Consider the following 14,609-nt stretch of genomic DNA (forward strand, 5'->3'; position numbering starts at 1 on the left):
TTTACACATTTTAAGAAACATGTTCTTAAAATTACATCAATCAATTTCAAACATTAAGCCAGTTGACTGGCTAATAAACTGACTACAAATTAGTCAAATATCTAAATTTAGTATGAAATGATTGTTCTTAGCAAAATATGTAGTTGTTCTCCATCCTAATTGCAAAACTGCCATGACTGTTTGGGGACCTTTTCAGTATGCCTGACTCATTCTGTCCATTATCTACAAAGGTAAATTCTGCTCAGTGTGTGAGATTTTAAATCAGATCACAAGGACTCCCAGTAGTCACAACAGACTGCAGGAAGACTGTTAGAGTAAGGACACATTGCTTTAGACCAAGCAGAGATTTGAGAAAGAGTGACAGATCTGAGGGGTGAGGACCCATTGACTAAAGTAAAACATGAATAAAATCAATGGATGTCAGGTCTAGGAGATCTCTCTGGGCGTGTTACTGAGTGACTGCAAATACTCTTGACAGCGAAACAGCAAACCTTTGATTAACTGACTGTGACCTGATGTGATCTGCAAAGGTTGTTTGCATGTAAAATGGTGATTGTTATAAACAGAGTTTGTGGTTAGGGACGTTTAGACTGAGTTAGTCTTCGGGAAGTATACATACAGCCACTACAAAATGTATCTTTTTTTTTTTTAAAACTTGAATTTATTGGTAAGCATCGAATTGAGATGTGGGGAGAGAGTGAATAAAAAACTTAGGCAGGCGGTAGAGCAATGAGCACAATCCATGCTCCCAGCTCTAACTTTCACAGAAAGAACTACATCACACTTTTTTTTCCATTTTTAATTGTGCTTAAAAATATAATATCATTTGTACCTAAACTGTTGCATTTGTTTGACAAATAAAGTTTTATTTACAACTAATGAAATATCAAACCAGTTCACATTTTATATACAATACTGAGTTAAATCCAAACTTCAATGATGTCCCCGTCCTCCATGTCGAGCTGAGCCGGCGTCTGGATGTTTGTCACTTTGGAGCCGTCAAAGTGGAAGCGAACTTTTCTCTGGTCAATGGCTGACATGTTGGACATGTACAGAGAGAAGACGGAGCCCAACGGTGCATCCTGAAAACACACACGCACACAGATCATCAAATCAATGTTATTTGTTTACTACTGCTCACACAAAGCGGACGATGTAGAGCAAAAAAAGACAACAAAGACTGACTAACTCTGTGCAGGGTGAACTCCTGTGAGGCGTCTCTGTCTTTGCTCTGCAGCCTCACTGTGATGCTGCTGCTGCTGCTGCCTGCTTCACTTTGTTCCTCTGCCGCCATGACATCACATTCTGCACAAACACAAGAGAGGAGAGGTTGTTTTTTTTTTATTGTCTTTTTCTTTCCCGAGGTCTTGTCAATTCATCAAACCCAGTGCTTATTTCATCTTTCAATAACTCAACATGATTTGCTGTGCTTGTGGCCATCAATAGGGTCCTGTCGGATAATTCTCCAAAACTACTGGGACAGATGAGAATGTGGTTCAGAACCTTAATGTTCCCCTCAGGTTGAGTTGTACATCTTTTTCATCTACTGCTATCAACAGGTCAACATAGGAGCTGCAGGGACAAGTCCATTAATATACTGTATATGAAGACCTCTTGATTAAGCAATTTTTAAAATCAAGTAATCTATCCATCTATTATCTTTACTGCTTTTCCCACTCGGGGTCTGTAATGGGAAAAAAATTATTTTGCCTACGTGTTAAAATAATTCTGTTATGAACTGTCTGACATTTCAAGAAATGCTGGTTTAGGTTAAGCATCATGTGTTTGTATGATCTTTGAGCTCTACTAGGATGACTCTGTATGGAGATCGAATTGTCTCAAAAAGATTTATACATATCAAAATGATATGTATAAATATGCATACATTTATAAATATACAAATACAAATATACAAATATAAAAACGTGACATAAAAATAAATAAACTCATTTGTATAAATAAACGTGTATTTGTAAATATATTTTTGAGATTTGAAAATAAATATGCTTGACTTTGTGTGTGGATTCTGCATTTGTGGATCGCTTTTGGGCGAATCAAAATTACGTCATCAAGAGAAAAGCGTCAAATTACGTCATCAAGTAAACCTGCTAACGGTATATCTTGTGTTATTGTTATTAACTGCTGGCCTTGTATTGGACCAAGGCCCTTCACCGCCTGTGTGCTGCAGGTAGGAGGTTTTGTTGATAATGATGATTTGATGCCATCTAGCGGTCACATTAAAAAGTGCATCAGTTATCCCAGAGAATTGATGAACGACATGTAGAATTGAAATCATTCAGAGTCTACATTCACAAAAATAAAACAGCTTTGAATAAATAGCGTTATTATCACCTATAATATCTGCGATGCCAAGGCCGAGCTCGCTGACCGTGGAGTCTGTCGGAAGCTCCACGTCTCTTCTCATCAGCAGGAGGCGAGGAGGAGGAACCTTCAAGATGACCGACAGCTGCCTCACCACTTCACTTAATGGAGTCGACTGAAAGACAGACCAGATCAAATGGTCTTAATGAGTGATCACAGCCTCTGCTGCATGTCTGTATATGATTTTACACGTTTTTGTGTGTGTGTGTGTGTGTGTGAAGGCTCTGTGTACATACCGACAGCACCGGGATCTTGTGGATTTCTGTTCGGCAGCGGACCTTCAGGGGGATCTCCCTGACCGACGAGCTGTACGGGGAACCCTGCACTTCAGAGTTTGTGTTCAAGATGACGACATCATCATCATTTAGGTTCATTATGATGACATCCTCATCACCTGGAGACTGGGGGCCTCGCCTCGACCTTCTGTCCTGAGGTTCAGGAGAGAGGAGGGAGTTTACCGCCTGGAGCTTTCTGTCGATCTCGCTGAGGGACACAAAAAACACAACAGGCTTCAACTTAAACTCTGAGCATTATTCCATTTATAAACTGTGCCTGTTAAACGCATTAGAGGCTTAAGAAGCTTCTTCTTATCATTCAAAATACTATAATTATATTTTTCTGGAACTAAAAGTAGAGTGCCTCAAATCCAAAATTGACAGGGGGTTGCATATATCAAAAACTTTTTCGGGCACAATACAATAACCCTTAATTAACCCAGAGGTGGTGCTATAATTATCAATATATTTTTATGCAATTATCTCTGCTCCAATGTTCTTCAAAAGTTTTTTTTCTTATCAAGTAAATGACCAAAAAACATCCAAGTGCTAGAGACCTGCTCGGATGTCTCTCTGCTTCTAACTTTAGGTTTTATTATCGAGAGTCCTCGTTCACCTGATCTTCTTCAGGAACTGTTTCGAGTGTTTGTTGACCGGACTGTCTGGAGGAGAAGGAGAATGGCAGCGGACTGCTTCTCTGTAATAAAAGATGGAGGCTGTTGTGAACGAATTCATTTAGGACAGAGACATGTGCCTGTACCTGATGTCACTTCAGGTTGTAAATCCACTCTCTGACCACTTACGGCTGCGTCTTCTCCTCTATATGTTCCGTTTCCTCCTCCTCCTCCTCCTCCTCAGACTCACTCAAGGTGGTGATGGTTGCCGCCGGCCCTTGAGATGAAAACTCTGACCACAAACTCTCATCTGCACCGTCGTATGGGGGGAGATAGACAGAATTAACCTTCTAGGATTGAAATCAAACGCTGCTTTCATCTATGCTTGCTTAAAAACGTACCTGTTTTTTTCTGCTCAGTTAGCACGGCTTTCATCGGCTTCAGCTGCAGACTGCTGCTAACCTGCGCACAAAACCACTCAATTACAAATTATGCAGTTAAAAACAATAATCCCTACTGCATCTTCCAAAGAGTTACAAACCGCTTCATGGGACTGAACTAGAGTTAAAGGACAAAATATGGTTTCAAAAGCATCAAATCCATCAATACAAACTGTCATCCATCAGCAGTGCAAACCCGAACATGTACTTGTGTTATTCTTTGCCCGCTGCCTGTTTGTTTACCTTGCTTGAGTAGACGGGTACAGGGATGATCGCTGAAGGGTCGAGGATGCGTCTGCGTTTGGGTCGCGGTTTCAAAGCTTGAATGTCGCTGTCAGACATCTGGAGAGCAGAGACACAGGAAGGGATGAGCTGCACTCCGCTGGTGCTGATATATGAACATGAATGGTGTCTGACGTGTGTTTGATTTGGGGGTAGGAAAGTGGCACTTTAAATTGTTTTGTGTAAAATCTTCCCCTACAAATCTGATACTGTCCCTCAGACAGCAACCCCCATCAACCCTTAAAGTGGCCCTCAAGTCAATTTTGACACATCAATTAAGTGGAAACATGAAGAAAACATGACAAAATCTGCCATGAAATCATGAAAACCAGAAATATGTCCATAATAATATTTGATCACTGGTATATGTTGAGTTAAATTTGAGACATAATCGACTGTAATCGTTTTTGTATTCTACAATTTGGCCCCTCTGGCAGTGAGAATTAAATGAATGTGGCCCCTTGCTGTCACCAAAGTTGCCCATCCCTGAGTTAGACGATGCAATAGTTTTGGATGTCTTGAAATCTTTTTTTTTCTCTCTAAATAAATCAAAACACAAAACCGCAACAACAAAAAAAAAAAATTACAGGATGAAGATTTTTCACAATAACACATTTTTCTAAACATACCAGGCACACGTTTAGTGCCTGATGTGGGGATGGCATGTGGTACTGAAGTGTCTGAAATTCCTGGGACATAGGTTAACTCCTTAAGGATGTGAGGACCACATCTGGACAAGAGATTGGATTTGTGACCTGTGTTGTCCTTTGAGTTTATGACATGCATATATCTAAGCTATCTAAACCCCCACAGTTGCATAGAGAGGGGTGGTCCTGAAAAGCAGGTGTCCATATGTTGTTCTCCTGTGAGGTGTGTCCTTAAGTACCAGAGTTTCTGTATGTTCGCGAGAGATCATTATTTGGCTTCATGACTCTCCTGGGCAGACGTGTTCTGTGATCCTGCAACTTGTTAATAAACAATTTTGTTTAAAAGCAAGTCAGGTTTCAACGGCGAATTTCTTCATCATCAAACATATCAACAACTGAGGAAACCACATCAGTACCTTCAGTCAGTGGTCAGTAAGCTAGGATCGATGTGAATAGTCTACAAATAATATTAAAAACACCTCCACGTATAAAGCAACACAGGCAGACAGCACACACACACACTACAGTCCCTGAACTAACCACTGGTTTTAAACAACAAGAACTGGACTTTAACGTTAATATTATAAGGCTGCATTGCTTTTAGCTAAGTAGCAGCATACGTAAAGTGTAAACAAAGGCTGACATTAACTTTAAGAAAGCTAGCTGAACCGTATCCAGCTTTGTGATCATTAACAGTCGAGCATTACTCTTTGTTTACTTTCATTCAGAGCTAGCTTTGTAGCTCGTCATAATAGATATTATCATGTTTGCAGTGCAGTTAAAAAGTGATTATTATACTGATAGAAACTGAAAGTGAAACAAAAAAGGACACAAAGGGGCAATTAGTGTCGCCAACAACTCGATTCACTGACTAAATGTTATTTTTTTGTTATTAATTATCTCTGATTAAATCACATTTTACGGATTAAACGACCGAGCTAACGTTTTACCTCTTATGCTAGTTGGGTTAAGCACAGAGTAGTTTTATCTGTTCAAGTGGCTTCACGCCCAAAGTGCTCTCAATCTGCGAGGAGTAACTTTGTTTTGAACGCCACAGCACTTCTTTTAAGAGCTCCTGAGCGGATAAAGAGGTTTTTAATTGATAAACAGCGGCAGATCTGACAATCAATCACTCACCGGTTCAGCCATGACTATTTCTTTTCCGCGCGCTGCTGCTACGTTCACGGACCGTGGGACATAATCGTTCACGAACGGATACAGCGTTGCTTTCAAGTACAACAGAAACGCGAAACACTACATTGAAACAACCGTTTTTCAATTTCAGTGAAAATAGATAATTGAACTATACTTTTTTTTTTCTTTTAAATCATTCTCCACTACTTTAACCGTTCTGATACATATTGTTGACCATTATTTTAATTTTGTGTCCCCTACACTATTGATAGCTGTGCAAATAGAAGTATATATAAAGAAAAATATTTGACATGGTAGCAGTAGTATATTTTAAAAGTGACTACTGTATTATTTATATATAATATCATAAGTTCAAAAACTATAAAGAATTATGATATATGATTATTATGTGCCTTCATTACTGAGGGGTAAAACTTGTAACTCTGTCTCTACCAGCTGTTATATTACATTGATTTTCCAAAATACCAAATGATCAAAAATGTACTTCATAAAAAAACATTTATCTTAGTATATTAACTCATTACTTCTTTCAACACATGTAATGTAAATTGGATGGCCCAACTTTTACTATGATTTAAATTAATTCATTAATTTAAATTAGTACATGGAAATCCGTGTGACGTTGAAGCCATGAATTGTTTCCACTTAAAGAATGAGTAAACTATCATTAAAATAGTTTCTGATAAATGATCAGACCTGATGATTCTGGTCTCAGCTGTACTCATATATCCTGTTGATGATTTAAGTTTTAGTCAGTTTAAATTGATGTTCTCTTTGTAAAAAATAATCTTTATTTGTAAGTAAGAGATGAAGTTGCCAGAGAAATGAAGAACAGGTCGAAGTACAGTCATTTCCTCCAAGATGTTGGAAAAGGACTAAAGCAAAGTACAAGAACCTCATCTGTTGACTTGTTTATAGAAGGTTTCTATATTCCTCTGCTGCTGATCAGAGTGATCAAACTGTCGATTAAAATGAGTTTCGGGAGAATAAGAGACTAAACAGAAAAGTATAAAACAGACTTCCACTCAGGTCTAAAAGTTTTTAACAGAATAATCATTAACCCATTACATGTACAAAATGAACATTCAATGCAATATAATCAAAGAGCTGCCATCAGTGTGTCGATGCTGGAGTTTCTCTTCCTTTGACTAGAAGTCTTTACAGTGAACTGATCAATCCACAAGTATAGATTAAAGCCGACAACAAACAGGGAATGAGGTCATAACTGTGCTGTGTACAGGAGACCAAAATGTGACTTCAGAGTTCAAAAAGAAACGCAATATGTTTGAAATAGTTCCATAGCTGTTAGAATCGTTCTGCATCAATCTAAACAAAGTGTTTATGTTCCTCAGGTTTGAAGTATGGAGTCATAGGAGTGTCATAAATAAAGAGGAAAGAGAGTAGTACAAAAAGGAAAAATGTTAAACATTTAATTTATTTATGAACTTTAAAAAAATGTATTTTCATGATATATTGATTTTCAAAATGTGTTTTCTATACATAAGTATACTTTTAGAGGGGACATGAAGACCCACTGAAAGCCACGTGATTAACAGCTTGGCCAGGCAGAAACAGCAAAGGCTACTGAGAAAAATAGAGTTTAAATAAAATAGTTTTATAGTCAAGCCATTTTGTAGAAATATGTTTTACTATGACATACTTCACTGAAATTAGATTTTTATTGTCTCTCTTTTCGTGTCCACATTTATGCTTGTTTTTCCCCAGGTTCATTTGGTTTTATGGCCCTCCTGTGACTCCATAGTGAGCTGCTCCTTTGTGCAGCAACAAAGTTAAAAAACGGAGATTGGTTCATTTTCTTCATAAAAACTTTTCTGAATTCAAATGTGGTATGGATTTGAAACACAGCACAAACTTTTTCTTTATGAGACGTTCAGTCTATAGTTCACTTTAGTGTTTCTTGGTGCTGACTTTGAAGAACACAGTCTGTTATTGTGGATCTGCTCCAAATGCTTTGACACATAGATACCCTGTGCTGTTGGGAGGCCGACTTTTGATTGGACAATTACTTCAAATGGTCAATTCCCACTAAAATGGAAATCAGGGCCATTTAAAAATGAAACAATAATCCAAAGCATTCTTCATCTTCGTCCCGCTGTGTGTGTGTGTTTTTTTCCCATCCAGTCATCGCTCACTTCTTCTTGTTCTCTTTGCAGGCCACCACGTACCGCTGAGCCACGTTGAGCGGAGGAGAGTATCCGTCGGCGTACGACGTGTCCTCAAACAGCACCGAGTAATCGTCCTGTGGCTGGAAAACAAACAGACATTAAAGTCACTCTGGATTCTCCTGTTGCCTGAAAATAATCTGGCCTGAATGATCAGTGACAACTTTTGGTCGGTGGTGGCTTCAACATAGGAAGTGGTCAGTGTTTTTTGTTTTTTATTACTGTTTTTCATCTGATCAATCAGTGATCAGAGCCCGGGATCATTCCTCTCAAACTTTTTCTCTATATACTATATTTGAGATGCATATATATCTCTTTACTTTTGCCACTTGTAGAACTCATCACTGTTTTTTTTTTTTTTTTAAATATTTTTCCTCTTTTATGCTTCAAAGCTGAGTCTCACCCTGTGAGGGGGTGTGTGGATGAGAGCCCGGTAGAAGCAGGTGGTTTGGGGGTAGAGAGCCAGCACCAGCTGGTCCTTACTGAACAGGGCCTCGGGGTCTGTCTCTGGGTTGGCCTTCCACTGAGGCAGAGGGATGATCCGCCGTCTGCTCAGAGTGTGTCTCCTGATAACACACACACACACACACACACACACACACACACACACACACTTTTTAGACACAAGAAGTTTGTTTGGACAATCAGACATTTAAGCCTAGAAATGGGTGATAAGATGGTTGGAGAGATTTTTTCTAAAGGACACCCATGTGTATAAAATGTAGGGTTACATCCGACTCGAAAAAATGCATGTACTCGATTTTAGAGATCACAAATAAAAATGTCAGAATTAGTATTCAGGCAACCATCAGAATCATGTAAAAAAACATGATCAAAACATCAGGAGTCTAACACATTTTCTATTCAAAATTACATATTTTCCAGACTTTGACATTAAATTGGGGGATTTGGAAAACTTGCATTCGCCTGTTGACAGTTTAGTCCAGACTCCTACATCCCACTATCAAACACTCGACACTGCTACCTCTTTTATTTACTCGTTGCTTATTGAATAACCAATATTTGATCATTATTTTCAACTTTTTTACAATGTTACAATTCACTTACAATTCACTTAGCAGACGCTTTTATCCAAAGTGAAGTACATCAGAGAGTACAACACTAATCCATTCATACACCGCCACTGAAGCAGTAGGAAGCAATGCAGGGTTAAGTGTCTTGCCCAAGGACGCATCGGACATGTTGCTCAGCTGGGGATCGAACCCTCGACCTTCCGGTTGAGAGGAGACGACTCTACCAACTGAGCCACAGCCGCCCCTTTTTCTATCTTTTATTATAATGTTCAACAAATGTAGATGCACATGTCCCCATGGTGTGGTTCAGCTATAAGGCCCTTTAAGGAGAGTTTAGTGTGCAGGCTGTGACGTACAGAAGTAGACTACAGCTCGCTCTGTCTTCAACATTATGACTGTGCTGCCTGCTCCAAATGAAACGACCTGCCGACATCAAAAATAAATACTCAATAAATACAGCAACAACACGTTGTCAAAATACAATCCCCTTATAATTTAGGAATCCTTACAGGTTAGAAAAAGGAATCAGGACATTGTCTGGAACTGATTTTCTTTCATACTCTCTTTTCCCCCCATTCTTATTCAGACCTCGAAATCGACTTCTACACTGCTTAGGAACTCTGCTGTTAGCAGCTTGCTGTGACTGACTGTGCAACCTGTCAACAGAATCAGGTACCTAAGGACCACTAGAGCTCTGATGCTACCCATAGATCAGAGAGTGCCTAATATAAAACGCCAGTTGTTCAACACTGGGCCACTGTCAGACTACACCTGAAAAGATCTGAAGGACACTCAGATCTCAACTCAGATTAAAGGCTGGAGTCTGAAAACAGGGACGCTTCATGGTGAATCATAAAGATGATGAACATGAACTCACTCTTTGCCTTCTTCATCGATATCATCAACTTCATATCTAGAGAAAGAAGTGAAGACAAGTCAGTTCAGACACAATTTTCCTTCCTGATATTTGGAATCATTTACGTCCTTCAGTGTGGGGACGGGATCATGTTCTCACTTGTTGGTGGAGTGGTTGTAGCTGACCACCTCAGCCAGGATCCACTGCTCGTCTCCGTCCACGGCCTTCACCCTGGCTGCCACCTTGTCGCCCTGCTTGGCCACGTAGTCACTGCTGGCTGGAGTTGCCCCGCACAGAGGAGGGGGGCTGACGCAAAACGACCAACACTTTATCAGTTTGTATCTGCACCATACAAGCTCTTCATTTGTTTGTGTAGCTGATCATGAACACAACTCTCCTGATTATAGGAGATGATGTTTTTTCTAGTTTTCTGGTTATGTTTGGCATATAGTGTAAAAACATCATCCTGGTTTTACAAAGATGAATATGCTTGCTATACCTCAATAGAAACCAGGATACTGTGGCATTTTAAAAACTTATTGTGTAAATGATAACTCAGCGATGTGTATGATCATTCCTTGTTGGGACAAACATTCTTACTGAAATTTGAGAAATGAAAAATGAGAACAGAACAGAAACAGAAACTCCTCAGCAGCTACCTCTCCCCAGGCTTGCCAATCCACAGAGGGAGCGTCATGGCCGACTGCTGGAGGAGCGTCATCAGGACGCCGCGCCTCATCGTCTTTCTGGGAGGGTCGCTGTCGCTGTAAACTCCGGCCATCTTAGCAGCTGCAATAGAAAACACACAAAATTCAAACCTGAACGGTTTAAAAGTAAAACATTCAAGCTATAAAAAGTCTGTACCAACAGTATAAATCTTTTCATCACACACATACCTATTCGCCTCTCCTCCAACAAAGACTTGATCTCTGCTATTTTGTCGAGAGCATGGCGCAGGATGCTGAGAGAGAAAAAAGAATTATGTGAACATTTACAAGTGATAATCTCATCCATGGACAGAAATGCTCAGAGGACATGAATGCCATCTGGTAATTAAAGAACAGGCCTAAAAGTTGACTTTAATGTTCTGCTTGTATGGTTTTACCGAGAAAATCTCAAACATCCTGAATAAAGGGAAAATGTCAAAACAGAAACAAATAATTGAGAATACTTCTCAAGCTACCTTGTCTTGAACTTAAAATGTAAAAACTGTATTGAACTTTTTTTTAAAAATATCCAAATTGATTTCTTTATTTGCACATACAGACCTGCGACTAATTAAAATGTTATGCCAGTTTCCTATAAAGCACAATTGGAATAAATAAAGAAAGTTGACAGCCTACCACTCTTTGTAGAACCATTTAATCCGCTACATAAGGAGTTTTTTTTAAACAAAAACAGCAAAAATATATTTATTCATGCCTGCTTCACAAATTACTGCTGTATTATATTTTCCAAAAAGGACTCCCATTGATCAGTTTGTTTCTAAACATCTCCCCCTGTCGCTGTTTTTTACTTCCTTCCATTTGCCATGCACCTTAACTGCCTCTGCTTTATCTGGTCTCATGCACTACATCACTTTATTCTATCCATTTTATATCAGTATTCATCCAGTTCTGGTTAACTTATTCCTGTTGTTTCTTATCCATCATTGCACCACGGTCACTTTATTTATCTCATTTTTACCTTTACAGTTATATTGTATATATTAGTTCTGTTGTTCCATTATTCACCATGCACCTTATTAACTTATCATTTAGTATTTGCCTACTTGCACATAGCTCTGTATATATATATTTATTTCTCATTTACTGCATAGTTCTGGTTACATCTGTTTACATCTGTTAGTCCGATCACTGTCCACTCATATCTACTCTTTTTCAATTTTCAATTTTGTATTTTTAAGTTAAGTTTAAGCTTCAAGTTGTATTTAAATTGACACTTTATATTCAGGTTAAAATGTTTCGTCTACTTGCACTGTTGTTAATTTACTGCTCTGTGTGCCTTTGAATTGCCCCCCGGGGACAAATAAAGTTTTTTGAATTTGAATTTGAATTACACATGTCCTGGTGCTATAAGAAAACAAGTGATCGGCTCCTGACCTGCACTCTGCTTCTGCATCTGCTTTGGCGGTGGTGTACAGACCCCTCAGTTTGGTCCTGTAGTATGGGGAAGCTGAAATAAACAGAGGCACAAAGTAAATAAAGTGACTCAGAAGTAATAGTGGAAATAAATGTACAGTCGACCTCATATAATGGAGAAAGACTTAAAAGTGTTATTGTGACTGACTTTTGTTTTCCGTCTGCATCCTCTCGTGTGTTTTCTGAATGTTGAGCAGATTGTGTTCACTGCGGGACCTCTCCTCCTGAAAAGGGGAAATAAGGTGATTATTTGGATTGAAATGATAAGAACATGGCTACACCTATCTACATCAAAATCCATTTCGCATTACCTACAGTCTCCAAGTGTACTATGGGAGGTAAAGCCTTCAGTTATCGAGCTCCTCTACTCTGGAATCGCCTTCCAGCCGGGGTCCGGGAGGCAGACACAGTTTGTATTTTTAAGAATAGACTTAAAACTTTCCTTTTTGATAAATCTTATAGTTAGGTCTGGTGTTGGTGTAGACCACCTCTTAGTTATGCTGCTATAGGCTTAGACTACCGGGGGAACTGGCACCTGGAGCTCCTCTCTCTCTCTCTGTGCATATACAGTACATCATATTACTGCATGTATCTATCTGTAAATCTCAGTCACTAACCACCTACTTACCTGGGTGCTCTTGAGCTCTCTTAGGCTCCTCGAGATCGTTGGTTGACGGCCTGCCAGAACAACCCCCCCCCCCCACCGGATTGTTGATGGACGGCTTGCCTCCCCCCACCCCCTTGCTCCCTATCCCTCTTCCTGCATCTTATCCCATCTCTCCCCCTATCCCTTTCCAAGCCCGCCGCAGTCTAGGCCCGTGAAGGCTGTTTTGTCATGAGCCTTTTAATAAGGCAGTTTTTTCTTACCACTGTAACTTTTGCTGCTTTGCTAAAGTGCTCATGATGGATAGGCCGGATCTTTGTAATATAACAATAAGTAAGGTATTTTACCTGCTTTTTGTAAAGTGTCTCGACATAACACTTGTTATGAGTTGACGCTATACAAATAAAAATTGATTGATTGATTGTTTGTTTGATTGATTACCTGCGTCTGTTTGATGAGCTGATGGAGTTCTGTGAGCAGCTCTGCAATCTTCGTATCCGCTGACATGTTCTTAAGTTACCTTAAACAAAGTGGTGTTAGAAAAGGTATTGTTAGAACAGTGTTGACACATACAAGACTACATAAACACATACAAGACTACATAAACACATAAAGACTACAAAAACACATAAAGACTACATAAACACATAAAGACTACATAAACACATAAAGACTACAAAAACACATACAAGACTACATAAACACATAAAGACTACATAAACACATAAAGACTACATAAACACATACAAGACTACATAAACACATAAAGACTACATAAACACATAGAAGACTACATAAACACAAAGACTACATAAACACATAAAGACTACAAAAACACATACAAGACTACATAAACACATACAAGACTACATCAACATATACAAGACTACAAAAACACATAAAGACTACAAAAACACATAAAGACTACATCAACATATACAAGACTACAAAAACACATAAAGACTACATAAACACATAAAGACTACAAAAACACATAAAGACTACATAAACACATACAAGACTACAAAAACACATAAAGACTACAAAAACACATAAAGACTACATCAACATATACAAGACTACAAAAACACATAAAGACTACATAAACACATAAAGACTACATAAACACATAAAGACTACAAAAACACATAAAGACTACATAAACACATACAAGACTACATAAACACATAAAGACTACATCAACATATACAAGACTACAAAAACACATAAAGACTACAAAAACACATACAAGACTACATAAACACATAAAGACTACATAAACACATAAAGACTACATAAACACATACAAGACTACATAAACACATAAAGACTACATAAACACATAAAGACTACAAAAACACATACAAGACTACATAAACACATACAAGACTACAAAAACACATAAAGACTACATAAACACATACAAGACTACATAAACACATTAAGACTACATAAACACATACAAGACTACAAAAACACATAAAGACTACATAAACACATACAAGACTACATAAACACATTAAGACTACATAAACACATTAAGACTACATAAACACATAAAGACTACATAAACACATACAAGACTACATAAACACATACAAGACTACATAAACACATTAAGACTACATAAACACATACAAGACTACAAAAACACATAAAGACTACATAAACACATACAAGACTACATAAACACATTAAGACTACATAAACACATTAAGACTACAAAAACACATAAAGACTACATAAACACATACAAGACTACATAAACACATTAAGACTACATAAACACATACAAGACTACAAAAACACATAAAGACTACATAAACACATACAAGACTACAAAAACACATAAAGACTACATAAACACATACAAGACTACATAAACACATACAAGACTATAAAAACACATAAAGACTACAAAAACACATACAAGACTACATAAACACATAAAGACTACATAAACACATTAAGACTACATAAACACATACAAGACTAC

The 14,609-nt window shown here is 38.2% G+C and overlaps 4 protein-coding genes across 5 annotated transcripts in view; 1 reads left to right on the forward strand and 3 right to left on the reverse strand.

The window, feature by feature from the left end:
- Positions 1-3,300, reverse strand: part of cdipt (CDP-diacylglycerol--inositol 3-phosphatidyltransferase (phosphatidylinositol synthase)) — an 80,678-nt gene extending 77,378 nt beyond the window's left edge. The window contains exon 1 of the mRNA XM_061065591.1: positions 3,291-3,300. The gene's annotated coding sequence lies outside the window, so the exon portion shown is untranslated. The remainder of the gene's footprint in view (positions 1-3,290) is intronic.
- The window catches only part of nupr1b (nuclear protein 1b), a 155,369-nt gene that overhangs the window by 131,625 nt on the left and 9,135 nt on the right, over positions 1-14,609 (forward strand). The gene's annotated exons all lie outside the window — the stretch shown is intronic.
- On the reverse strand, positions 639-5,880 carry nfatc2ip (nuclear factor of activated T cells 2 interacting protein). 2 transcript variants are annotated; one of them, XM_061065580.1, is made up of 9 exons: positions 5,778-5,880; positions 3,955-4,053; positions 3,673-3,733; positions 3,461-3,581; positions 3,274-3,354; positions 2,619-2,865; positions 2,353-2,497; positions 1,190-1,305; positions 639-1,082 (listed from the first exon to the last, which is right to left on the reverse strand). In XM_061065580.1, the coding sequence occupies exons 1-9, from the start codon at positions 5,787-5,789 to the stop codon at positions 921-923; spliced, it is 1,044 nt and encodes a 347-aa protein (XP_060921563.1). In that variant the 5' UTR covers positions 5,790-5,880; the 3' UTR covers positions 639-920. The 2 variants fall into 2 exon arrangements, with proteins under 2 accessions (XP_060921563.1, XP_060921564.1); XM_061065581.1 differs by lacking the exon at positions 5,778-5,880 and adding an exon at positions 5,591-5,754.
- Positions 6,821-13,212, reverse strand: sgf29 (SAGA complex associated factor 29). Its single transcript, XM_061026531.1, has 9 exons — positions 13,055-13,212; positions 12,158-12,233; positions 11,971-12,043; positions 10,765-10,829; positions 10,528-10,657; positions 10,028-10,174; positions 9,890-9,925; positions 8,382-8,544; positions 6,821-8,061 (listed from the first exon to the last, which is right to left on the reverse strand). The coding sequence occupies exons 1-9, from the start codon at positions 13,118-13,120 to the stop codon at positions 7,945-7,947; spliced, it is 873 nt and encodes a 290-aa protein (XP_060882514.1). The 5' UTR covers positions 13,121-13,212; the 3' UTR covers positions 6,821-7,944.

This window comes from Labrus mixtus, chromosome 20, assembly GCF_963584025.1.
Source record: "Labrus mixtus chromosome 20, fLabMix1.1, whole genome shotgun sequence".
NCBI classification, from domain to species: domain Eukaryota; kingdom Metazoa; phylum Chordata; class Actinopteri; order Labriformes; family Labridae; genus Labrus; species Labrus mixtus.